The 26989-nt window shown below is 39.1% G+C and overlaps 1 protein-coding gene across 1 annotated transcript; it reads left to right on the top strand.

Moving 5' to 3' along the window:
- Positions 1–873: 873 nt before the first annotated feature.
- PCSK1 (proprotein convertase subtilisin/kexin type 1) lies at positions 874–26989 on the top strand (the record flags this gene model as incomplete). The annotated part of the gene is made up of 13 exons (XM_029084700.1): positions 874–1065; positions 4683–4793; positions 7056–7202; positions 7650–7726; positions 9802–9890; positions 13916–14088; positions 16372–16584; positions 17773–17873; positions 18851–19084; positions 20611–20768; positions 22859–22992; positions 24834–24995; positions 26542–26989. Coding segments are annotated over 13 exons (2154 nt in total), but the record flags the coding sequence as incomplete, so codon positions are not given.

Here is a 26989-nt window from a genome sequence, read left to right as displayed (position 1 = left end):
AGGCTCCGCCACCATCGCGGGTCACCTCTCTCCATCAGACCCTCCTGACGCTTTTTTGGGATGCCGTGACGTCAGCGTTGTCAGGGATGAGTAACCGCCTTTAGGGAACAGCCTCGTCCCACCTCCAGACCAGGGTCCTGTGCCAGGCAGCGCGTCTGGCAGCGCTGGGGACCCGCAGCCGCTTCCCACCCGCCGTGTCCCGCAGCCCTCCCGGGGCCAGTGGAGAGCAGGTGGGGGACACCTCTCCTCAGGTGGGCTCGGGGCTGTGGCAGCCACTTCCCAGCCCCCTGCTCAGGTGGGTGTGCGGGATGGGCAGCCCCACATCCAGGTCACCATCATATTCTTCGGCCTCTCAAACCTGGGTGTGATCCCAACGCTGTGGGTTTGGTCTTTCTGCCTTTGGAATCAGTGGGTTCAACCACACCAATTTCTGAGAGCCCCTCCTTAGGGAAGAGGGGTGTTTTAGGTGCACTCAGCTCGCCGAGTGACCAGCTACTGCACCGGTGAAAATGCCACTTCAGTAGGTGCCGGTACAAACAAGCCCCGCAGTGAGGTTTCTGAAGCCACTCAAAGCTTTTCACACCTGTTCAGCTGAACCCCAGGAGGAGCAGACAAAACTGGCCTGTGACCATACGTAAATCCTTTGAAATGTGTCTGTGGCAAGGTATGTCCACGAGTATACTCATGGTCACTGCTGCAAGCACTGCATTACTGAGTACTGTAGTATTAAGGACTGCCACTTCACTCCCTTAAATTCCCCCAACTTCTCGTAGTGCACTGTGATAAGCACTTCTTACTTGAACAGTGTTTTTTAGTTTATATTAAAATATCTAAAGTCTAGTTTTGTGCTCTTTTCTTTCCTCTTTTAAGCAGGATGGATTCAGTCAGGTTGTGATTGTTGATATTTGTTTGCAGTGGGGAAATATCTCTCGAAAGTTAAAGTACGCCTCTGTCTTACAGATTGGATCACTCAAAAATCACTACCTATTCAGACATAAAAGCCATCCAAGACGGTCTCGAAGAAGTGCCATTCATATCACTAAAAGACTTTCTGATGATGAGCGGGTGAGTGTTACATTTATTTTTTCATGCCCTCTGTTTATTCTGTCTCCTTATTGCTGGCTTTGTAATGAGGTCGCAGGCAGGCTTTCCTCGTTTTGTAAGCCTAATATATGCAGCCATCCATACTCGTACTGAGCAGTACTTTATTATTCTGTCATTAACATGCAGAATCCTACCCTCTCTTACCATATTTTTTGCAAGTGCTTTCCAAATTAAGATTTAAGATATGCAGCATTGCAGAGGCTTGGAATTTCAGATGTCGATGTGTCGCTGATGAAAAGCTGAATGAGGAACCACAGGGCTTGATTCAAAGTAAAAATCCATAGATGCAGTAAGTGTAATCAGGCCTTGTCTGTGCAATTACCATGGGAATTAGGTTTGATTTAAAGTGATTGAATATTTAAAAAAAAAAAAACAAACCCCAAAAACCAAACCCAAAACCAAACCACTAGGATAAAGGGTTTTAAAGTGATTGAATATTTAAAAAAAAAAAACAAACCCCAAAACCCAAAACCAAACCACTAGGATAAAGGGTTTTGCTGGATTTGCTTCTTCTATGACAAGCTAAAAGGATGCTCCTCAAAGGATCCATCAGACTTTCCAGGCTTGCAGCCTTTTGGTACACTGGGATCTCATTGCAGTCAGAGAACACGCACACTGGAGAGCCAGAGCTCTAAGGTACAATCTGCTGGTGAAGCAGAATCCACACTTTATTTAAGAGACAAGCATGTCTTTGTACACATGGGGTACACGCACACTGGAGAGCCAGAGCTCTAAGGTACAATCTGCTGGTGAAGCAGAATCCACACTTTATTTAAGAGACAAGCATGTCTTTGTACACATGAGAAAATGGGGTGGGTGGCGAATTTAAGAGACAGACCAGAATGCTGTCAGCCCCACTTAAAAACAATTACTGGTGAATTTCAGGACAATGGAATTTGAATTTTAAATCTGCATTATTGCAGCAATGGTTGTAAAAATACAAGCAGTCCAAAACATGAAGTAACCTAGTTGTTAAAAACAGCAATTTATACATATAAGGACAAATTACTTGAGAATGAGTAATTGGTTATTTGGAGGCTTTAGATGCAAATGTTATCCAGGAGGAAATACTCTATGTGTAGCTAGAAGAATTAAAGGAGAGGGTGAGGCAGGGTATTGGTTTTACCTGTGCTGTTTCAAAACTGTACACTTCCATCTATCTCCTTGAAAACACTGGTTTAACTATTAAAGTCTTCTAGGTGAAATCATTCTAAACCAGAATTTTATTGGAAACCACAGCTTTAGTGTAAAACAGTTTTCTAATTTATACCCATACCTACGATCAGATATCGAATGACATCATAGTGCGACGTTTAGGATCAGAATTTTAATTGCAGTTCGTCCCTGTTTTGGGTTTGCAACGTCAAATGCATCTCTTACACAGGCAAACCAGCTGTCTTTAACTTACCAAGTTCTAACGCTGCAAGCAGAATGGGAGCAATTGTGTTACACACATTACTGACAAACATTATTGCAGACTTACATACTCAGATCCAAAAACAGAGCTTCAAAGTGCTGCAGGTGATTTGCTAAATTTACTCCCAATTTCCCTTTTATTTACCATCTAGTATGCAAATTAACTGTGTGAATGGATGAGATGTAATTATGTCATTATGTAAGTATATAAACACAAAGCAATCATGTAATGCTGTGTAGTTATACATGGACCTTTGCTCCAAAGAGCTACTCTTGTTCAGCAACAGCCTATTTAAAAAGATTTAAATTCAGTCTTTAAAAAGGGAGAGGGAAGGGGATCCTGCTTTTGTCTGCGTAACACCTTCATGAATTTTACACTATGTTAAGTGTGAAAGCTGGGGTAAAACTTGGCTCTAATCTGAATATTTATCCGCTTCCTAGAGATGTCCCAGTGCTTGTTGTAAAACAGATAAAGCCTGTGAATATATTGAAAGGATATAATTATCTGATTCCCTACCTTCTTCCAGTATTTGCATTATTTTCCAAATCTACTTTTATGCAAGAGACCTGAATCAAGATTGTTTTCACTGCTTTACATATCAGCGACTGGAGATTTGGCACAGGGCCTTCAGCTTTTGCCGTAGATGGATGGTTGGAACCTCACCCAGCTGCTGGGTGGCAAACACTTGGCTTGTTTGTCTGACATATGTGCTTGGTAGTTTCAGCTCATTTCCCTCAGTCCAGTTGTCCACATCGAAAAAAAATAACAAGCACAGAAGTTGTCAGTTGTTAATTGCTGTTGGGAAATGAAGAGGCTAAGCTTTTGCTGTAGGCAGGGAAGAGAGATAAAGGTAATTGTTCTGACCTGTGCACAAATATGTAGGGCCCTGGATATCAATAGGGCAGCTTAAAATACTTATACTTGCATGGCTATATTAATCTTCTGTGACTGACTATGGTTTTTAGGGGTTTTAGCACTAAATATAAAACAAAGTGAATAGTATTAGAGAGCTTTCAGTAAACATGCCTAGTGTAGCTACCATTTTTAATGGTTTATGTAGTGAATTTTCATTAGGGTCTCACTACAAAATTGTATTTTAGCCAAATCAACACCTTCTTTATCATTATACTTTCTGAGTCACTCTTATTATTGTTTCATATATGGGGATAGATGAAAGGACCATAAAGCCATTGGATGACAGTAGAGAAAAATACTGAAGTATGTTCAGACATTTAAAGCCAAAGGTTAGATCCGAGGCATCCTCCACTTGAGGCTTATAGCAGGATCTTGGCAATCTGCTGAATCTGAGTTTGCTTTGCTTGTGTGGAAATTGAGATGAAAAGGGCTAACTTGATCTATGTCAGAGTGACCATCCAGGTACTAGCCGTGAACAACATTTTATTCCCATTTCCAAAAGGAGCACACGACACAGAGAGAGGTATCAGAATCGGGGTTTGATTTGAACTGGGGTTAGTAATGCATTTAATGGAACAAAGTCGGGGACACTTTTAAAATGCAAACCAGTGGCTTAGAGTTTGCTGTGTCCCAATGCTTTAGCAAAACGTGCTGAAGCATTTTGGCTTCCAGTTGCCTTAAGTGGAATTATGCCTGTGAGGAAGTTAGTCCTATATTCATAGCTTACTAATTGATCACACTTCAAAACACCCCTCGGAAGGAGACTTGAAGGTCCAGCTGGGCTACGAGTAACGGTGTGATTATGATTGCTAGGCTAAAGCCAAGGATAATCTCTCTCCTTTCCTTTTAACTCCCAGTAGAAATAGGCATTAAAATGTAGGTAGGAGAAAGAAGCAACCTGTGGTTTTTGCTTATTTCAGTAACCACCACTGCTTAGATAACCTTCTGTAACCATACTGCACTTTTGATATAAAAGCCTGCATTGTGTGGCACTCACAGGAGTTCTGCTCTTAACTTGTCCTTCATGATTTTCTGTGAATTGATTCTATAGTATCATGAATTCACCAAGTCTTCTTCCCTAAAGTACACTGCACTACAGTATAAATAACCCTCCTCTCTGCATCAAACATTGCTTATTTGCTTTAGGCATCAAAATCTTGCTGTGAGAGGAAACCCCGTACCCTCTAGGCTAAGAAAGTCCTGACCTATAGAGGCTTACTTGTCATATTTATACAAATAATTGTAGGTGTCATGGGCAGAGCAGCAGTATGAAAAAAAGCGAACTAAGCGTGCCACCGTGAGAGATTCAGCGGAAAATCTTTTCAATGATCCTATGTGGAATCAGCAGTGGTATCTGGTAAGAATTTATTTCATTGTGGAACTGGGGGTGGTGAATTTCAGTTGTGCTACCAGCTGTATTATTTCCCTCCTATCAGAGTGATTGCACCGAAGGCAGTAAATGAAGAGTCGCTCTCATTAGCATATGCTATAACAAGTGAGAGATCTCTGTGATAATATTTCCAGGCAACCTTCTGTTTTCTTTGAAGTGTCATTTGTGCAGAGATTTAAAAAGCCAATTCAGGCTGCTGCTTAGGATGGGGATGGATATTAGAAAGCAGTGTAACAGTTAAAAGCTACCTTTATGATAATTTTAAAATACTTGCTGTTGGCATATAAGAAGTCTCTGGTCGTGTCTGAAGCTGGTCATGTATTTCTTTATCAAAACTGGTGGTGCAGAGTGCAGACTCCACCACTGCATACTCCTGTGCATACTCCAGATGAAAACTAAAGCATATGTGTGCATGTGACAAGCACTTTCACCTTCTTGGACTAGGCTTTAAATAGAAGAGGGTCTCTAGAACTCACACATTCAAAACCTCCAGGGAAATAAATTTCCTGAGCTCTATAGTTTCTCTCTGCATGTGACAACTCAGAGATACAGCCAATCATTTGTATTTTATATGGTTTATTTCAAGAGTCTGTATTTCCACCATATATCTAGCTGTGCCTCCAGTCTAGGCTTTATTGCTTTCACTCAGAATAGGGGTGGGATTAGGGGTGGGTATAGCAAATCAAGAAGAAAGGTCAAGCACAAATGTGTCCCCAGTGGCTGGAAATGCCTTTCTCTTCTTCATTTCAGCTTACAGAAAACAGGCTGTTTGTATAATGCTTTACCCTCTCTTTTCTTTGTTCGAGCTAGGAAAAATAAATTATAAACCACATAGCGTAAAATATTTCCATGAAGATGCCTGCAGACTTCTTTTCAACAACAAAAAAAAAGATTATCTCTAATAATTTTACTTTTCTTTGAAACTGAGTATCTGTTTGCTTCTTTGCTTGTTTCCAATAGGAAGCAGGAAATTTCTGGGATTTCTGTATTGGACAAACACACACAGAGTTCAGAAAAGCAATTTTGTGAAAAAAAAAAAAAAAAAACAATGTCTTGCTCTCCGGGATATACAGTTCCTTTTTCCACCTTTCTGTGTTTTTCACTTCTTTTCCCTCTAGTTTTCCCACATGAAAAAGAGAAACATGACACTCACCTTTTTTTGCAGAGCACATTGAATTTTTTCTGATTAAATACATAAATGTTTTAAATATTTTATTTTAAAATATGTTCCTTGGCTTGTAGTAAATAGGTTATTATTACCTTATTATTATGATTTGATAGCAATAGTTTTTAGCTCTATTCAGTGTACCTTCACATATCACCAGAAAACATGATTATTTGATGGATTCTAGAGAACAAAATGTGAAACCTCAAATAATTCCCTGAACAGCAACAGTCAGAAAAGAAAGCATAAAATGAAAGAAAGGTCATTCCCATAACGAATTTCTTTTTCTAAGCCTCATATTGTGTGCAACATTCCTTTGGAAACAAAGAAACGAAAGACTTGTGATCAACTGATGTAATTATGCACAGAGAAACAGAAAGAAAATGCTTTTTTTTAATGTCTGTGTTTTTGTGAGGGTTGTAAGCAAGTTTTCTAAATTAGTTGCATGTACTGCACATCTAATATTAGAGAGGAAAAATGACCCATTTAGGAGCTACTCTTCAAAGAACTTGCTGTGGGAGAGAAGGCCTTAGATGATTCATGCTTCCAGTTGATTTACCACAGGGACAGTAATCAGGGTAGTAAACAGAAAGTTGTGATTCAGCACAGTTGTTCTTAACCAAATGACTACCTTAATTATTTTATCCATTAATTATTTTGCTCTGGCTAACTTGAACGTCAGAGGAGAAAACACACTTGGAGAAAACACAGCTCACCGTGCTGCGGGTACTGTCTTGGCGTCTCATCAAGTGCAAAGAACAAACATTTGCAGGTCTGATTACTGACTCAGCATTCCAGGGTTCATCAGTGCATCCCACCTTCCTATGTTTCTGCTGCCTGCCTCCTGTAAATGCAAGATGCTCTTTGTTCAGAAGTGGTCTTCAACTGACGGGGCAAATCTTTCAGTGCTACAAGTCTTGGAAGAAACTGACTTTTGTTATATCTTTGCAAAATATCCAAGTTCAGGCTGGGATGATTTAGAGCACCTTTAAAATATGACTTTGGACCTGTGTGGTATAAATGGATAAAAATGTTGATATATTTTATTCCTTTCTATCCCCCAGCAAGATACAAGAGTAACTCCGTCCCTGCCCAAACTAGATCTCCATGTTATTCCTGTATGGCAAAAGGGGATTACAGGCAAGGGTGTTGTCATCACAGTACTAGATGATGGCTTGGAGTGGAATCACACCGACATCTACACTAACTATGTAAGTTTGGGCATTAGAATGCTATGAAATAAATTAATCAATTGTAAATTTGATATACAGACTTCTCCAGCTTGACATCTGTTCTATAAGTCAGCTCCTACAATACAGAGACTGAAATATTTGCCTTAGGCATAATTTGGGCCGTGGTCTGTGTCACAGGAGGCTGAATGTTACTTAGCAGTGAAAGCAGGGTTTTGTTTGGGGTTTTATTTTTTTTTTTTTCTTCCTCTCAGTGGATTTAGTTCCCAGGCATGTTTTTATACAGTGGTTTAATGCTGAATTGTTAAAACTCTGTGAAAAATTTATGGATATGTTGGTTGCTGTCAACGTGAACCATACCAAATAAATAAGTACAGACTCTAGAACACATTTTGTTACACATTTGAAAGTGCATTTTCTAGTTGTCTGAATAAATTCTGTTTTATTTTGTTTTGTTTTTTAATGTAGGATCCACAGGCAAGTTATGATTTCAATGACAATGATCATGATCCCTTTCCTAGATATGACCCAACAAATGAAAACAAGTAAGTAGCCTCCCAGTTGTGTGAAGAGAACAAAGCAGTACCTAATTAATTTGTGTGTTAGAACATACAAATACAGAAATATCTTTGTATGTCCCCTATGTTGATTATATAATAAAGGGAAACATTCGTATAACGGAATCACAGGATGGTTGAGGTTGGAAAGGACCTCTGAAGGTCATCAGATCTGAGCCCCTGCTCAAGCAGGGAGACCTAGAGCTGGTTGGCCAGGTCCACATCTAGATGGCTTTTGGATATTTCCAAGGAGGTCAACTCCACGACCTCCCTGGGCAACCTGTGCCAGTGCTTGGTCACCCTCACAGTGAAAAAGTGTTTCTTGATGTTCAGAAGGAACCTCCTGTGTTTCAGTTTGCACAAAGATTTGCACGTGCCATTGTCACAAGCACTGGAAAGTAAGGAAATTAAATTCCCAGATTAAGAGCTTCGTAATTGTAATCTCCCCATACTGTCCTGAATTTCTTCATCTCTTTGTATATGTGAGGGACTGAAATGTCTCTGTAAGTTGAAGGGAACGATCTGCTCCTGTCACTGCCTGTGTTTCTAGAATGGTGCCTCCCTAAGCAGATTTTGACTGCAGTTCTCTGCTTTGCACTGGGAATTTTAAAAGAATATGTCTTCTATGAGGGTCTGTGGAAGAGACTGTGTCTTAGAGGAACAGACCAAGAAACCCATCCCTTCAGGTCAGCTTTGTAGCTAAGGGTGCTGTTTTCCAATTTGGGCCATACCTTTTGGACCAACGGAATACCTTCTAGCTCAGTGCAGGCAATCGCAGGTGAAGTCATGCTCCTGACCTCTTTGCATATGGGTAAGATACGTGGTCGGACACTGGAGGAGGTTGCCTTCACTCCTGGGACAATCTTCCTGTCTCTTCTAAGCACCAGATTTGGCCTAAATGTGCTCAAGGTAATAACCTAGGAAGTTTCAAAAGGCTTGAACACAAGACAACCAGCGACTTCACTTAGTGGACTTGTGGAATTTTCTCTGATGCCCTCTCTAGAGCTACCTCTTTGATACTCTGTGGAACATCTTGATGGGTCTGTCACACCTAGGCGTATCCATGGTAGTTCAGAGAGGGATTTTGTCCAAATGAAAGAGAAGAGAATGGACCCCTTTAAAAGCTGTTACACAGAAGTCAATTTCTTAAACTAATTAGGATACCACTACTCAATAAAGATACAGTAAGAAACTGGTGCACTCGTCCCCTATTGTCTATCAGACAATACAATAGCATCCACAACATAAATCAGTGTATGGAGAAAAGACCAATCAATCAAAAGATAAGTGTGCCATGAATAAGACATTTGAAAAATGACATTTCTACTTTGTCACAGCATTATTTAAGAGAAAGAAGCCATTATCCTCTTGTTCCGATGACATTATCTCTTAAATCTACCTGTGTTACCTCTAATCTTTATTAATAAGTATATGGAATTCAGCCCAGAAGCATTCAAACGCTTCATTGAATAACGATCTGAGTATTAAATAATACAACTCTTCTACAAGTACCCTTATATGGAGGCTTTCTGTATTGTGGAATAAGAGTCACCTGTGGCAAAAAAAGAATTACACAAAAGATAGTTGGTTACAAGAAAGATTTAGCAATGGTGAGGATACTTTAAAGGCCAACTTTATGAAATCCTAAATAAATGCAGTCATTAAAGAAGGAGTATTTAAGTGTGTGATTAAAAAGATTTGTATTGTACTTCTGTCTGAAAAAGTGTAGCAGGTTAACCCCATAATTTTATGCTACTTTTGCTCTCTATTAAAATACTGGTATCTGTGAAGTCTACAGACTTCCTTGTGATTTAGATTAGGTATTTATCATCTCATCACAATAATCCTTTGATCATTAAGTAAGTAAAACTGTGTTGATTGAAGCCAAAGAGAAACAAGTATTTTTGTATCATGTAGGTACAACTCAAAAGCTATTCAACAGCTGCATTGTGTCCATTTAAAGGGAGACTTTCACCAAATCAGTAAGGTCATTGATGAGTCTTTCGTGTACCTTACGATAAAGATGCTATGAGGTGTTGTTTATTCTTACTCTGTTTATTCAGGCATGGGACACGGTGTGCAGGAGAAATTGCCATGCAAGCCAACAACAGGAAATGTGGAGTTGGAGTAGCCTACAATTCCAAAGTTGGAGGTAAGAAAACCAAAATAATTAGATGTCTAATATGAGTGGGAACCAGACAGATCCTGTGAAGTGCTGAGTGTTTTCAGCTATTGTTAATCTGAAATACGAATGTTTGGTCTTTCTCAGAAAACACCATTCTTGCAGGATTAGGCTACAAAATCCTGTCTGGCCCTAGTGCAGAGTGTTACATCTGTGTGACAGCATTTCTTGGATGTCCACATACTCTCTGGATTTTGGTTATTAGTTGAATATAGGTAGAATATATAACAACAGCAAGAACAATATGGGTGGTGATGATAATAATAATTATAATGATTATAATAATAGCAGCAATAACCTCTGTTGTACCCAGAGATAAGACTGTATCTTTTAAGGAATGATGGACTCACTTCTTATAAAATCAGTTATCCTGTAAGGAGGTGACATGAGGAAGGAGAGAGATTGAGTAGAGCAAAAGTAAGAATATACAAATTTATACCCACCCTTGCTCACAGCGTATTGTTTTCATCTACAGAATTACATACAAAAGGTCATGCCAGTCAAGGTACTCAAACTGCTGTGGTTTTTGTTTCAACAGCTTGCTTCTCTACTGTCATAATAAGTTAATTCTGAAAACAAGTGGAGTCTTCCTTGCACGTCAATCAATATTGCCATTTTTTTTTGAAGCGGCGACTAAAAGTTTAATCCATTAGAGGTTTATGAAATAGTCATGATCAAAGTACCAGTTGTGAATGGTTATTTAGCTCAAAGGAAGATAACTTGTACAGCCCTAGTTTTTTTTCCATTACTCCCTTTTTTCCTTTTAAACAAAGGGAGGATGAGTGGCAATTGACACCCGTAACTGCTGTTCCCACCGTTTCAGTCTTCTGTTTGTAGGTTCCCATTTAGGCTGCTGAGCTGTCACAGGTGTCAGCTTTGCAGTCTGTCTTTGCCATAATGCACTGTGCTGTCACGCTCTGTTTAAACAAAATATCTTCACTTACAAGACGAAGACACCAAATTTTCAAAGTGGGGCAGAATGGATGAAGCTGCAAAGATGTCTGAACTCCCACTGTGCCTGTAGTTTAAGGCTCTTGCATCTACAGAGAAGATTCTTCCACAGTTATTAGCATATGCTCTGTGTTCATTTGCATATGCAAACTACAGATCTGTGCAGGGTGATTTGTCTAGAAAAGGAAACTAACAGGAGGAAAAGCAGTCCAGCAGTCCAAATTACCCAGAAAGCTGCTTGTAGCTGGATGAGGGGAGGAGAAGGAATAGAAAAGTTGAAAGAAATTGTAAGCTATTATATATGACCAGCCTGATGAAGATAGGGACATAGCAAAAATATGTTCAAAGAGCAATGAAAGACAGGAGAAGTCTTCAAAAGATTCAGATAAATTTGGAGTGGCTGAACATTGGAAGACTTTTTTCTTTTTTGATGTTCCAGGCTATACAGGATTAATTTCTTCACAGGGTTGTTTTTTTTTCCTTTTTTTTTTCAAATCCATGAAATGACAGCTTGCATACTTCTATCTGACATTAGTTCAGGATGACTTCTTTAAGTGGATGTTTGCTTGTAGCAATTGCCATACTGGGCAAATCCAGTGGTCCACAACCAATGCTTTCTCTCTGACAGGCAGCAATAGCTGCTTTTGGGAAAGAAACCCTGACGTTTGGAATACCTTGTTCTCTAATCTTCAGTATCAGAGGTTGGTTTAACTTTGACTTGAAGGGTAAAACAAAACATTCAATTCAAAATTTTTTTGTTTTCCAGGAAAATACTGACTTTAATAATTTTAGTGTTCTCACTAGTCACATCAATGCTCGGCCCTCTTCTGAAATCTTGATTAGTCTCTTCAGTACTTTGTGGCTGTGAATCCCACAGGCTTTTCTGTGTGCAAAAAAAGTACTTCTTAACGCCAGTTTTCAAAGTGACACCTTTCAGTGTCCTTCTGCAGTTGCCTCTTGTTCTGCATGAAGCTCAGAAGTGTGTGTGTGTATCAATCACCTTTGGAGTAAAGCAGGGTGAATATATATTGGTGCATTCCTAACCATAGCACTGCGCTCGAATATTACTCTGGTGCTGCCATGGAAATCAAATTATTAAGAAGCTCTATTTTACAAAGGACTAGGCTGAGAGTTCCCGCACAGCAACGTGTTGCTAAAAATAACCTTCTGCCGGGCAGATACATGTGTGTGTCTGAAATTACCATGGGCTTTGCCCTTTGATTTTGTGGGACTGATGATGGGAGCGAGCATGTGCAAGAATAGGACAGAGTTTATGCCAGAGGACATAACTGGAGTCTGCTTAGGGAAATATCACTGCAGTCATCAAATCCCTGAACTGCATTAAACAAGCAGGATTTTTGGAGATCACAAAGACAAGGCAGTGTTTTGGTTTTTTTTTTCTTTCTTGAACTGTTTTCATCAGTCCTGTCAGTGTGCTTGTTTTCTTCCTTCTTACATTATTTATCTGCAGAGTTGGCTTTGTCTTTTTCTGTGGGAAGTATCTGTACACCACTCTCTGCATTCCCAGTATCTCATTATGTGTTGTGAGCTCGCACCCGGAGCTTGCAGTCATTTCCACACGGGCAGATCTTTGCTCACAGCACACTGGTATGAGAGAATCTCACAACCGTGAGCCAACTGAAAAATGAGTATTCAAAATGTTACGAGTTTAAGCCTATCCAGGGTAAGTGGTGTTTTTAGTACCTGGGGCACAGGATATACCTTCTTTTCTCAGCTTTAGGAGTGATAGTGGAGTAGCAATGGTTGAGCAGATTATGTCCTTTGTCTGTTTTTGCCACTAATTAATATGAAATAATAAAGCCTAGCTTTATCTCAGAGGTATTATGAGTCTTAGAGGCAAGCCATTTGGGAAAAGAATTATGCTCACAGTCTTTTTTTTCCCTGCTTAATAGTATAATAAAAGAACAAAATGCTGAGATGCAAGGGTGAGGTTATTTTTTGTTCTTTTCTTTTTGTTTTTTTTTAAATAGAATGACCACATTTTGCCTGCCGTGCATTGGAAAAATCCCCATTTAGTGGAAAATACTAGAAAAAGAGTACTCATAATTCACCAACTGCTACTAATGGTGCAGCTGCTGTAGTACTAACTTGCCAAGTTCAAGACAACCCAGACATTTTTATTGCTTGAAAACACAGGCTGAATCCTGACTGCTATGGCTCTTATATTGCTGCTGTTGCTGGGAGAGCCATACCATAGCGGGAATTTTGCCAGACTTGTGCTATTTCTATCCTCCTCCAGCACTGGACAGTGCTAGCAGTCCTGCTGCAGAGCTAAGGATTTGCAGAGTGAGAGATCCAGTGCAGATGAACCTCTGTCTGCCACTGAATTTTAAGTACCGCTGAAATCAGGCTTGCTCTGATCAGAAGATTAGATCATGCAGCTCCTAATAAAACGTTAATGGCTAGATATCTCTAGCATCTGTGGATTGGTGACAGTAGAAAAAATGTGGCAGTAAAACAACAGTGTGAATTTTTTGTGAAGACTGAAGAGTCAGTGAAATATCAACGTCACACAGACAGCAAAAACCTTAATGAGGACAAAGTGCTTTAGTCAGAACATTCAGAACTGCATCTTTGAACTAAAACTGTTAGAACTCTTAAAGATAAAAATAATGTTGATAATTTTAGTGACATGCTAGCAGTTTGAGAAGTCTTTGTTACAAATTTAACAGAGAGGAGGAAAGAGTCAAGAAAGGGGTCAATGCAATAAGAAAAAGCAGGAACAGTAAGCAAAACATCATTTTCTTGACTCTCTGTAGAGAGAATGAGGTAAACAAGAGGCAACCAAGATTCTAAGAGAGGTTTTTTTAATGTTTGTAGAGAGCACCGAGCTCTGCAAATAAAGGGTAACTGCACTGTTACACACTGACATGGGCTGTCCTGAGTACTACTTACACGAACAGCAGTAGGCTGTGGTTGCAATAGTTAGGGGTTAATTTTGCTGGAAACTTTACAAACAGTTAACAAAGACAAAGAAAAGGGAACAGAAAATAAACCCAGTTTGCTTGTTTTTTTCTGTTAAGGTATACGTATGCTGGATGGAATAGTCACCGATGCTATCGAAGCCAGTTCGATCGGTTTCAATCCAGAACATGTGGATATTTACAGTGCAAGCTGGGGCCCCAACGATGATGGTAAAACTGTGGAGGGACCGGGGAGGCTGGCACAGAAGGCTTTTGAATATGGGATAAAACAGGTATGCAACTTACTTAAGAGAAAGATGCAATAAAATGCGTCAGAGAACAGAATTTTAAAATGGTTGGCATCAGGGAAGAAATGAAAATGGTTTGTGCTCTCTTTGCTCAAATACATTTGAAAAGGAGGAGATAGATTTTAATAGTATAGGTCAGAGAAATTACTGGCCAGAAGAGGACTTTTAAAAAAGCACCACTAGAGCTTTCTAAGCTGTTTTTCAGCTGCCGTTCTCCACAGATAGGCTTTCTTTTTCCATCCTTACTTTTGCTGCCTTTGTCTCGCCCTACCCCCACCCTTCTCTGCTGCTTGTTTTGCACTGAACAGTAATTGGATTTCTGCACTGAAAGCCTAAAAAATTTAATACAAAATTTCTGCTTTGTGATTATTTTGCTGCGTGAAATAGTGATGCATTTTAACATCTCCCATCTTGTATTATGTTAATTGCATTATTTTATAAATTGATATGATAGATAGTAGAAATGCATGGTGAAGAGTATTGGAAACAATTTTTTTACAGATTTTTTTTAATGTAATCCTCTTTAAATCTGGTTAGATGATAAGTAGGGTGTAAACTGAGAGCTACCGGGGATGTAGCGATAAACTACCCTTGCTCTTGCCTGTGACATGAAAAGATCTCTGAAGATGGACAGGTATTAATATAGTGAGGAAGAGAGAATCAGAGGCAGGAAAGGAGAGAAATGGAGGAAAGCTTGAAGGACAGAAAAAAAAGAGAAAAAGGATTTTGGAAAAAGTGCAGGTAACATTAGCAGACAGGAGAGAAGAAGAAAAAAAAAGAGTCTGACAGCCAACAAATATACTCTGAGGGAAGGATGGCGACTGAGAGGGGTGGACTAGTGATAAACAGAGATGTGAGTCTGTAGGTAGGCAGCCTGAGAAGAGGGAGAATTAAAGGCAATAATTAGGGAACCAAAGTTCATTAGTCTTACTCTGAAAAAGCAGGTTATTTGGTGAAGAATGTATCTTTTTTTACAACTTGTTTTATGTCTTAAGGGGAGTAAATTTGCCCAGGTTTCCTTTTGCAATGATTGGGATGGTCTCCGTTCTGCTTGAAGTCAGCCAGAGTTTGGGTTGCCAATGACTTTCATCCCTGACGCCTTCATTGCTGGCCTGGGAAAGCACTTGAGCATAATGCTCAGCTTTAAGCATCTGAGAGGCATTAGTAGCAAGTGAAACCAAAGCAGATGTTTCCCTTTACCAGTGCTTTTCTGCACTGCAGCCTTGATTCACAAAGGAAGATACTATCTCCTTTTCTGTAAGTGATGTGGCTTGTCCTTCCTACTTTAGCAGTAGTATCACAAAAAGTACAACTTGCTTCTCTTTATTTTTCATATTTTAAATGCTGCAAATGTCTTAGCACTTGTATGAATAACTTAAAATCTCACCTGAGTGGGATGATGAAAATCTGTATTTTAGCAGCTGTTTCTAGTGAATGTGCATATATTAATAACAAACAACATACGAACTTTTGCTTTTCACACAAAGCAGATTTTTTTTCCTCTGAAGGACTAGGACAGCTTAAGACTGGATGAGGTGAAATGTGTTTCCTCTGTGATAGCTGTGGTGGTTTACGTGCTGTCAGCTGTCAGCATCAGCTGTTAGCTGCTGCTTCCTCATTACATGCTGGAGACTGGAGCAGGGAATGACTGTGGTTGTGTCTGGAGACTGATGGTGCTGGCCCACAGATTTGTAAGAGCAGGGAGGTTTTTCAGTCAGTTGTGCTTTCACTGTGTTTCAACAAGTGAGTGCTAACTGTGAAAGGCTTCCTTACAAAAAATAAATTGTTGTAAAAGTCATATAATGCACATCATTCATACTGCTTACTCATACCCCTGTGATTACAGGAAAGGCAAGTTAAATAAACCCTGATAAACTTGCCATTTCTTTTAAAAAATGGGTATTTATGCTAGAAATGTTCAGGACCAAAACATCATCCTGTGGGAAAACTTACCTGTTGAGCACAGACTCTGTCTTTAAGATAAAAACCTTTTCTGAGGAAAGTTGCTGTACCTGGAACACTAAACCTAGACCAGTGAAACTGAGACATCTACTGTGAAGTAGGACACCTCAAGTAGCTGGTTTCTTCTGTATCTGTCTTCTACAGTGCTTATGGAAAATTGTCCTTTTTTGACTGAAAACGTTTGATATATTAAGCCTTTTGAGGGGGAGGAGTTATAGTGAATATAATTGTATATTATGAATATATTATGAATATGTTATAGAGACCAAAATCTGCTTGATAACTACTCATTTCCATTTTCTCTAGGGCCGAAATGGGAAAGGCTCCATTTTCGTGTGGGCTTCTGGGAACGGAGGCCGTCAGGGTGACAACTGTGACTGTGATGGTTACACTGATAGTATCTACACTATCTCCATTAGCAGTGCTTCTCAGCAAGGCCTTTCTCCCTGGTATGCAGAGAAGTGCTCTTCAACTCTGGCCACAGCATACAGCAGTGGGGATTATACTGACCAAAGAATTGTAGGTTGTTTTTACCAGATTCAGAACAAACATAGAAATGTATTATATATGCACATAGCAAGTGAGAGCTCTTGAATGCTTGGTTTCAAGTGCCAGCTTTACATTATGTGTTACTTGCTTAGTGCTTTTGCCTTGAAATGCTGAGGGATTTTAATCAAAAAAGCGATTGTATTCCTGGAACACCTTCTACTGTTAAGCACTGGCTGAACAAAATCATTGTGGTGATGCAGTTAAATCAGCACCCTGAATTTGTCTGCTGTTTCTGTGTGATAGAGAACTCTGCATGAAGTTTGATATGGTCCCGTTCTTCAGGAAGGGTAGATGAAGAAAGATTTAGAATAAAAGGAAAAAGAACCTGTGAACTTAGTGTATCATTTGAGTCAGTAGCTCTGATATACCTTGCCATTAGCTTTTGTGAGATTGTCAGCCCTGGAGCTCCCACTTACAACAGCAACAATAGTGCCTCCAAACCTGTAGAAGGTTCTCAGGAAGCAGGTAGGGCAGTCTGTGTACCTTCGTCACCTGTGCAAGAAATTACTTGTACTGAAGAAAGTTGCTGAGATAAAATAATGTTGAAGTACTTATAATTTCTGTTCAGCCCTGGTGGATGCTAATTTAACAATAAACTGCATTGTTGGGGATTAAAGCAATGTCATTCCAAGTTAGCCAGGAGATCAGTCCTTCCTAAGTGTTTTCTCTTCATAGCCAAGGTGTAGATGTATGGGCAGAGGAGTTTGGTATTTAATTTCCAAATAGAACATGTGTTTCATTGCAAATTATAGTTCTTCTGCTGAAGAGGGAGCAGAACACCAATACTAATCCTATGAGTAATTTTCTAGCAAGCAGTAATTTTAAATGTTTTAGGCCCAACACAATGATCTGTTTTTATGATTCACCAGTAAACCTGAAACACTTATTGTGAAACCTTAGAATAAAATAAGATATTCAGTGTGGGAGTATTTTGTTCCAACACAAAGCGTTTTGATACAAAAATTATAGTTGAAGTAAAAAAGAGTGGATTGAAATATGAACAGATTCAAACATCCATCACTTTTTCTGCTGGTGAGGAATGTACTAATATGCACCAAGTAAAGGATACATGGTTATGTTTGTGAGTGTGAATATGACTGTATTTACAACAGTTTATTCATGCAATCTGGGGGTTTTTTTGGTTTTTTTTTCTGTCAGACAAGTGCTGATCTTCACAATGAATGTACAGAGACTCACACTGGGACCTCTGCATCTGCACCACTGGCAGCAGGAATTTTTGCTCTAGCGCTGGAAGCAAAGTAAGATGTCACACAATTACCTTTGAAACTCCTCTCTCTCAGCCACCCCACCATCTTCCCTGAAATGTCTGTTTGAAGCGAGACCCTCTCATGCTGCAGCTCCACTTCTTGTCAGTCAGACTTGCTCAGCCAGATGACAAACATAAGCAGCTACTTGCATCCACACCTTCCTAGCAAAGTAGAACCAATGTAGGTAAAATGTGATGACCAAGGAATTTTAGTCCATCCTGTGCATTGTCAAGAGTTGTTTACTGAATTCGGGTCAACTGCACTTAAAAAGTAGTGAGGCTGCACATGTATCAGGAGAATATAATTTGAAGACAATAGGTTGCAGGAGTTTAAATTAAGTCTTTAGTCAATTCACAGAACCTTTTCTGCCAGTGATGAGACATAAAATGGAAGATACCCAGGCTTGACTGTCAGACCAGGCAAGTTCACGTCCTGTAGGGCTGGTAGTCGGAATGTATGACTTTTACATTCCAAAAAAGAACAGGACAGGACAGGACAATGGCTTTTTCACAGAAAACACTTCAGGTATTAGGGCGTAGGCTTAGTACTTGAATGGTGTAGGTTCAACTCCATGTTCTATTGCATACTCCTTTGATGACATAAGGCAGGATACTTAGGGACATATTTTAAAGGGTAGAGTTAATCACACATAGAATAAAATACTCAGTGAATTTTCAAAGTCCAGGTCCCTTAAAGAGTAGTGGGAAATACTGATTTTGCTAGCTAACTTTAAATGCCTGAATAATTTTGAAGAATTGAACTCTGATCTTGCTAGATACCTGTTCTTCATTTACACAGAAATCTTGTCTGCCTGGAGAAGTATTGTTAGGACAAGCATGTGACATGCTCTATATTTTAAACTAATGTGATGCCATATTCATTCAAAGCATGTTCTGTTACAGACTAGAAATTGAGAGCAAAACAATAGATAGCCCTGAAACAATTAACCAGGAACATTTTCTCAACAGCCCAAATCTAACATGGAGGGATATGCAGCACTTAGTAGTGTGGACCTCAGAATATGATCCACTGGCTGGAAATCCAGGATGGAAGAAGAATGGAGCTGGACTGATGGTGAACAGCCGATTTGGGTTTGGACTCCTCAATGCCAATGCATTGGTAGATTTAGCTGATCCCAAAAGATGGAAAGGTGTACCAGAAAAGAGAGAGTGCATTGTCAAAGACAAAAGCTTTGAACCAAGGTAAGAATTTGCATTGGCAGTAACTTAATTTTATGTCTATCTTAGTAAAGCCTGGTGGATAGTATTCTGCAGAGATTGCTCTGAACCAGACTTGGCAATTTAATTTAATTTGGTTTTGCCTTACTGCATTCCTCAGGGGCAGGCAAGCAGTATTGGTTTGCTTGCTATTTTTTTGGTGTAAGACTGATGGAAATTACTGGCATGAAACCTTAACAAAGAATAAGATTATTATGTCTGCTTCTGCAGCCAGTGTGTGGATGGATGATACTGTGAGACTGAACTCAAAAAGATATGAATGTTTAGGCCACTATCAGAAGATGCATAAAAAGATACTGAAGTCTCCCGGGGATTTTTTTTTTTTAAAACATCTTTAGTCAGTCTTAGTGTTTTTTCTCCTCTGACAGGCATAGTATATGTGATATATGTTGAAATCAAGGTGATACATTGAGCTTTAGTCACATCCATAGCACATCTCTTCGGAAACACAAGTGTCTCAAAGGCTCACTGAAATAACTTAGCAACCACATTCACAAGTGCTCCCAGCATAGTTAGCCTAAACTGAGCTCAATATACAGGTAAGTTACAATTAGTCACTCAACTGGTTAATCAGGAAGGATATCGGTTTTTACCTCCACTTGTTCACTTGTGGATTTGTTGTCTGGAAAAAATACAGCTATTTCAAAGGTCGAAATTATAGTGTGTGAGTGCACCAAAAATCTGTCTGTAGAAACATATTACAGTGTTTTGGAGTGTCACTGCTTGGTAACCTTATTATTTATGCTATTTTACTAGCAATTTGCTTTTATGAGCTCTCTCCTTTCCGCAGAGTGCTGATCCAGTACTGATGCATGTAATACTTGCTGTTTATATATCTTTATTGCAGTTCTCTGTTTTACATTGTAAAAGCATAGGTCTCAAGATTGTGAGTTTAGGTTTATTTACGTGGAGATTGAGATACCCCTTTCTCATTAGATGTAATGAAAATTGTGCAGAGAAAGCTACGCACAGTAGCCCTCTGTACAGAGAATATACAGAAGATGTAAGCTTCCTTTCCTTGAGATGGCATTGGTTACAGAGGTTAAAATGGCTGTGCCTCCTGCAGTGTTTTAACTCCATGATAACAGCTCTTCTGGATATTTGAATGAGGCAATTGAGTGTAAGTCTGACACAGTCCTGTGAGGTAGCTGTCAGCAAAGACTGTTTTTTTGTAGTCTCCATGGGACAACAAAGTGTTAACAGAAACCCTTGTTTATCAAACTTGCTTACTTGCTTTCAGGGTGTGTTGCCCAAGGCTGTCTTACGTTGTGCCTGTCACTTGGTCCACTTTAGTACTATCTGTGTGTCTAGAACTTCCCATGGGTTTTACTGGAGCATTCAAAAAAGTAATGAACGTAGAATTTGCCTTTACTTCTTCCTTTCTGATCATTCTGAAATGGGTGCTAAATCTTTCATTTGCACTTCACTTGTAATGATCTAGAATCTAAAGTTTCTGTTGAATAATCAAAGAACTCCTGAACTTTTCCCAGATTATTAAGAGCAAATGAGGAAGTAATCATTGAAATTCCCACAAAAGCCTGCGAGGGTCAAGAAAACTCCATTGCATCTCTGGAGCATGTGCAGCTTGAGGCAACGATTGAGTATTCCCGTAGAGGTGATCTCCATGTCACTCTGGTGTCTCCATCAGGTATGGGACTCAAAGACATGCTTTGTGTTGCTCTAGTGTGTAACATCTATTTCATTAAAAACAACTTCTGTGTTCTTTAGTGGTTTAAAAAGAGCCAAATGTATTATTAGACAACTCCAGTCACCTCTAACAGGTGAGTGTGAGGACAAGGTATCTTGGAGACTGGAGAACTGGTTCTGTGAAACCCCTTTACAGCCCTCATGTGTTCTGGCTTATTTTTGTGAGAAGTGGTTTGAAAATCATACTTCAGAAAATGAAGGCAGTGTTTCTAATTTGTTTTTGTTCTGGCAACAGGACCTATAAAAACTGAGAGTTCCTGGCAGGTAACAAATTATAGTTCAGTGGTGCTCATCAACCTTACTGTGATTTAACAAACTAATGGAAAACAGGGTATCTGACTTCCTAGATTTCATGTAACTGTGTCTCCTCATTGATGTATTTAAAAACACAGTGTCTCTGTTAGGCACTTTAGTACAACTATACTAAATGTGCTAGAATATGGCAAGCTGTCTTGACAATGCCCTGAAATAACACCATAAGGAGAAAAAAAAAAAACAAACCAAAAAACAAGAATGACTATGAACAACTTTAGCTGTCTTGACAATGCCCTGAAATAACACCAAAAGGAGAAAAAAAAACCAAAAAAACCCCAAGAATGACTATGAACAACTTCGTAAGAGGGTGAGATCTATTATGTCAACTGAGAATATTAGAAAAAACAGACAAACTTTCAGGTATGAATTTAAACATCAGGCTAAGCTAATATTCCAACATTAAAGGCCAATCTAGTAATTCACAGATAATAAACTAGTAGAGCCTTGCTCATGTCATTATTGCAGGACCTCACTGGAGAACAGGGCTAAGATATTTTACTTACAGTATATTTCCAAACCCTACTTTGTCTGAGATTCCTTTTAAGCCTAACCTTAATTTTTCCTCTTCTGAGTTTACCTTTTGTCTTATGGGAGCAATGTTACTGTGAGGCGTTTTACCCTTGACTCCTGGTGGTATTTTCAAATTTAATTCTGTCTTAGATGAAGTTTTAGTTTGGGAGTAAATAGGTGGACTGTCTCTGAGTACCTCGTGGAGATGACAGCAACAGTAGTCATTCTACTTTTATAGAGGTATTTCCCTCCCAGGACATTCCTCTGCTGCTAATATGTAGGAAGCATGGCTTCATCTTGGACCCGTTTGAAAGACTGATGACAGTAATATGTCCTTCATCTTTGTATGTGTTTCTGTGGGTTCAGCTGAGGTAGCAGTGAAGTGCTGCTGCCTCCACTATTGTGTCATGTTACTGTCATGGTTAAACAGTTCTTTCCCTTATTTCTTGGTGTTTTTCCACTTTTCTGCAAAACTGTACTACTAAATCTATGTAATTCCTTTTCTATATTTATGGTGTTACCTTTAAATATATTTATAGCTTGTGATCAGGCTCCCTGGGGCTTCTCTGCTCCTTATTATGTAAATGTAGCTCCCTTGCTCTCTCCTTATATGCAAACAAGCACAACAAATTTCCTACTGTGCAGCAGAATCTCTTCTGCTGCAGAAATACTTTGTGAACTGCAGCATTTTTGTAAGAATAATAACGACACCAATGTGTTTCACCCTGTTGGAGTTACAGGCTGTAACAATTTACATCCACTTGCCAAAAAAAAAAGCAGTGATGAATTCAGGATAAGGCTTTGGTTTCACACTACTGCATGAGCTGGTTTGCCTTCAAAACTTCCTTCTTAGAAGTTTCCTGAACTGTTTATCAGTGGAAAATACTAGTTGTGAATGACCTCTATTTCTTAGGCTTCTCTGTGTGCGTCCACTACGTTTTTGTGTTAGATATTGCACAATAAGTGAGATCGAGCTTTTTAGTGTGACCTAATGTGATAGTTCTTTATGCTCTGAAATAATACTGTGAAAATAATTAAAGGAACCACTGATCAGAAATAGCATGTCTCCTGTTCCACAAACCCCTGTTAAATAAAGTATTTTCTGGGTTACCTATGCGCTAGATGATAGTGTGCAAGCTGAGGAACGTGAAAAGTAAAAGCGGACGTGTGTGAACAGTCACTGCTGTTGATCTTGCACTAACGCAGGGACCAGCACTGTCTTACTGGCTGAGAGAGAGAGAGATAAATCCCCCAATGGCTTTAAGAACTGGGATTTCATGTCTGTTCACTCATGGGGAGAGAATCCAACAGGCACCTGGATTTTAAGAATTACTGATGTGGTAAGTATGTCTGTATGTTAAGTAGATATGTTTGGAAGCTAACACATATAAAATGATCACTAGCCACTACCAAGCATGTTGAATAGTGAGTCTTGTAATTAAGTAAGGTACAACAAGAGTTTATTTACACTAAATATGCATCTGTATTAAAGATTAAAGAAAAAAGATAGGGTCATATTTTCTTGTTTTTTACATAAATGCAAAGGACCGTCATTTCCCTGACATGTACCTGTCAAAAAAATTCCATGCCTGTGTTTTTCACACATTATATGGCACTGAAAGAAATCAGTTACTGTAATTTTCTGTCATTCATGGAGTGAAATATGTAATTGAATTAACATATGATTAACGGAAAATTAGATTTTTCTGCAGAAAAAAACCACAGGATAGATCTTGTCTTCTCTTGGTGCATGTGCATAATTTTCATTAACTCAGAACCTTTTGGTTTAATGAATTTCTGGTGACCTCAGAGAGCTATTCCTATATATGCCTTTCCCTAACTTCTTTCTTAAGAGTAATTACTGCTGAACAACATTTAAGGATTAAAGCCCAGAAATCTACAGATATTAAATAATTAAGTTTACCAAAACCACCTGGGGGTACAGATTACCACAGCGAGACACCAGAATAAAGCTGCTTGATAGGCAACTGAAAAATCATTCTTTTCAAAGAGAGACTGATCAAGTGCACTCATCTCTGGAGAATTTCATTTAAGTTGTCTGTTAATAAGCTTGTCATTAGGGGTCAGATCCTGCCAGAAACGGAATTCTTCCTATCAGACACTGATCCTCCAACCCCTATTTGCCTCAAATTGTAAACAGGAGGATAATGCCAAGTACTAAGCAGATGGACAAGGCAGTAGAAGTAAATATTGTTATCAACAGTGTGGTGTTAATACTGCAGGCTTATAGATAACCTCATGGTTACAGATATCCTGCTCTTTTTAATTAATGTAATGCATTTTTTGGAACGAAGTTAAGGAGAGCATTTTGTTTGTCATTATCACCTATTTTCCATTTTCAAGTGGCAGGTTCCTGAAACTTAAAATAAACCAAGCTTTTTGTCCTCAAGAGGTAATGCAGTCTTTTCTCAGCTTGTAGGGTTGTGTGATTCCTGAAATAAGTTTTCACGTTAATTTTCACATTCACCCTGACTGAAATCACAGGTGGTCTTGCAGAGTTACTTGGAATTTAGTTGTCATATAAGTCACACATGTAAACCTTGGTATGGACTTCTATTGGAAAAGAAGAGCTTCAGCAGCTACCTTCAGTCACTAAATGACTGAGCAAAAATTCTGACAGAAGCTTTGGTAAAATAATGTTTCAGTGTACTTGTCTCTTCCACTTTCTGCTATTTAAATACTCCTGCCAAAACTGATATACAAAGCATTTGTGGCTCACATCCACAAGCTTGTGTTTCACATTGATAATGTACACCACTACAGAATATTGTTCCAAATTACTATTCCAACGGTAACTTCTGTGAGGAAATTGCCAAAGAATGGTTTAGTGAACAAATACTAGTAACACTAAATACTACTGTGGTCATTTTTAGCATTCTATCTTATGACAAAATTCTATTGATGCTTGCATGATTAATTAATAATTATGTTACATCAAGATGTGGATATTTGGAGTAGTTAGGCCATTGTATTAAATCCCACTTTCTGATATGCTGTCTCTAACAGCTCAGTCTTTTGGTCCTTAGAAATCATTGTCTAAATTTAGATATTGAAAGCCTTATAATTTGCTTTAGTCACCTCTATCTACTTTGCAATCAAATATCCCATTTCCTCTTCTTATGTACTGAGAACCTGTGCTAATGCCATGCTTATCCTTTAGTCCAGAAGAATAGAAAATGAAGGAAGGATTGTAAATTGGAAATTGATTTTGCATGGTACTGCTACCCAGCCTGAACATATGAAGCAGCCACGTGTATACACATCCTACAATGCTGTGCAAAATGACAGAAGAGGAGTGGAGAAGATGACAGACTTTGTAGAGGTAGTTTTAGATCAATTTTTTTCCTCACATATTTTTCAATTTATAAGAAAATTATATTTTTTTCCTAGTAAGAAGGCAAATATTCATTCTGTATTCATTCCTTCTAGCCCTGGACCATTCCTGAGTTGTGTATTGTAATTTTGTCCGTGCCAACCACTGATATTTTTATTAGTCTCTGTTTTCATATGCCAACATCTAAGGGGTTTAGGATGGTAAGAGGATATTGCTACTAAAGCAGTGAACTCAATAGCTAATGCAGTTGAGTTGTACAAGGAGAGAGGAATACACCTCTCAACAGACATGCTAAATTTATGTAGTTCTGGTGAGAGCAAGTGTCACATCCAAAAGGAGCTTTGCCTGCTGGAGTGCTTCCAGGGAGTTTGGAGGGAACTTAGTGACAAAAGTCGTGACAAAATCAGGGACTCACTGATTTAGAAGGTTTGGTTAATTGGATCTGTTGCTGCTAGCTCCTTTGTCACCCCTTCTTTACCTTTCAGATAGAGTGCTCTAAATATACTCCAAGCTTCTGACAGTGACAGTGGGTTTCTGGATGCGTGGGATGGTAGTATTGTACATTTTTGTGACACTTAATTATGTCAACATCTTTGGTATATTTTATGAATCAGATTACATTGATTTGTCTCCCCATTAAGTAACTAGGGTGTCCATAAAGTAGAGAGATTAACCTTCCTCAGCCAGTTTATGAAGGAAAAGATTGAGGGAGTCATGATGATGGTCTTTAAATACATTAAATAAGTGTCTGCAGGTGTGGCAGCCACGTGCAAGGAAATTACTTGGAAGTGAGTAAAAATGGATTCAGGAGGTACTGTAGGAGAAGAGTTGTGGACGTAGTAAAAACTAGATGAAGATAAAATGAGTGTTCAGTTAGAAACGCAATCCTTGTGTAAATGAGGAAGCTATGCAGCCACATACTACTTGTGTCAGTGTGAGAGGCGTAATAGACACTGTTGAAACGAAATCACGCCTCTCACCAACTTCTCTGTACATCTGTATCTGACATTAGTCTTCCAAGGTTTCCAAGATGTATGCCATGGCCACCTGTTAGCCATACTTCACTGTCTTTTCTCAAGTGACATCATCTACAGATAAGTTTATGTAGAAGCATTTGATTCAGTCCTTTTCACAAGGGTGTGTGGCACAATCAGAGCTGCCATCAGCACTGCATATAATTCCTTCAGTTAGACTGTGGAGGAGCTGCCTCCCATAGTACAACCAGAAATATCTCTTAAGACTGAGACAATCCTGCTACAAAATTACATGGTGTATCCTGCCAATGTGACAGTCCTGCCAATCTGGATTTATAACTTCCTCTGTTGTGGTGGGATTTGGTATTTTATACAGCACAGTCTTTTTGGTAGTCTGTTTTGGTGTATAATAGTCTAGTTCTTTCCTAGATGGTAAGTGGCTCTTGAATGAAAAAGTAGCATCTACTGACACATAGAAGGAAATCACTAATCAGAGCAAATCTTAATCCAGTCAGTTTTTCATTGACACTTAACCTTTTTTATGCTAATCTGTATTCTAGGACCATACCACACAGGAGAGCCTGAGTGAAAAAGCCAAAGTCACAGAAGATGCCAGTAGCAGCAGTGACAAAGCAGAAGATAAAATCCCATCAGAGGCAATGCTACATTTACTGCAAAGTGCTTTTAACAGACAGGTGGCTCAGAAGCGACTGCCAAAGAAGACAGCAAGTGAGAAATTAAATATTCCATATGAACACTTCTATCAAGCCCTCGAAAAATTAAACAAGCCCTCCCAGTTGAGAGACTCAGAAGAAAGTCTGTACAGTGACTACATTGATCTTTTTTACAATGCCAAACCATACAAGCATAGAGATGATAGACTGCTGCAAGCCTTGGTTGATATTATAAATGAAGGAAACTAAACTATAGGGTATGGCACTGAGTTGGAAATATTCATTCTCCCCACCCCACCTGTAGGTTTTTTTCAGAAGTCTGTTGTATGCTCTA

The sequence above is a fragment of the Antrostomus carolinensis genome, unplaced genomic scaffold (assembly GCF_000700745.2).
Source record: "Antrostomus carolinensis isolate BGI_N321 unplaced genomic scaffold, ASM70074v2 scaffold18604, whole genome shotgun sequence".
Classification (NCBI taxonomy): Eukaryota; Metazoa; Chordata; class Aves; order Caprimulgiformes; family Caprimulgidae; genus Antrostomus; species Antrostomus carolinensis.
This window is presented reverse-complemented; position numbering and strand designations above follow the sequence as displayed.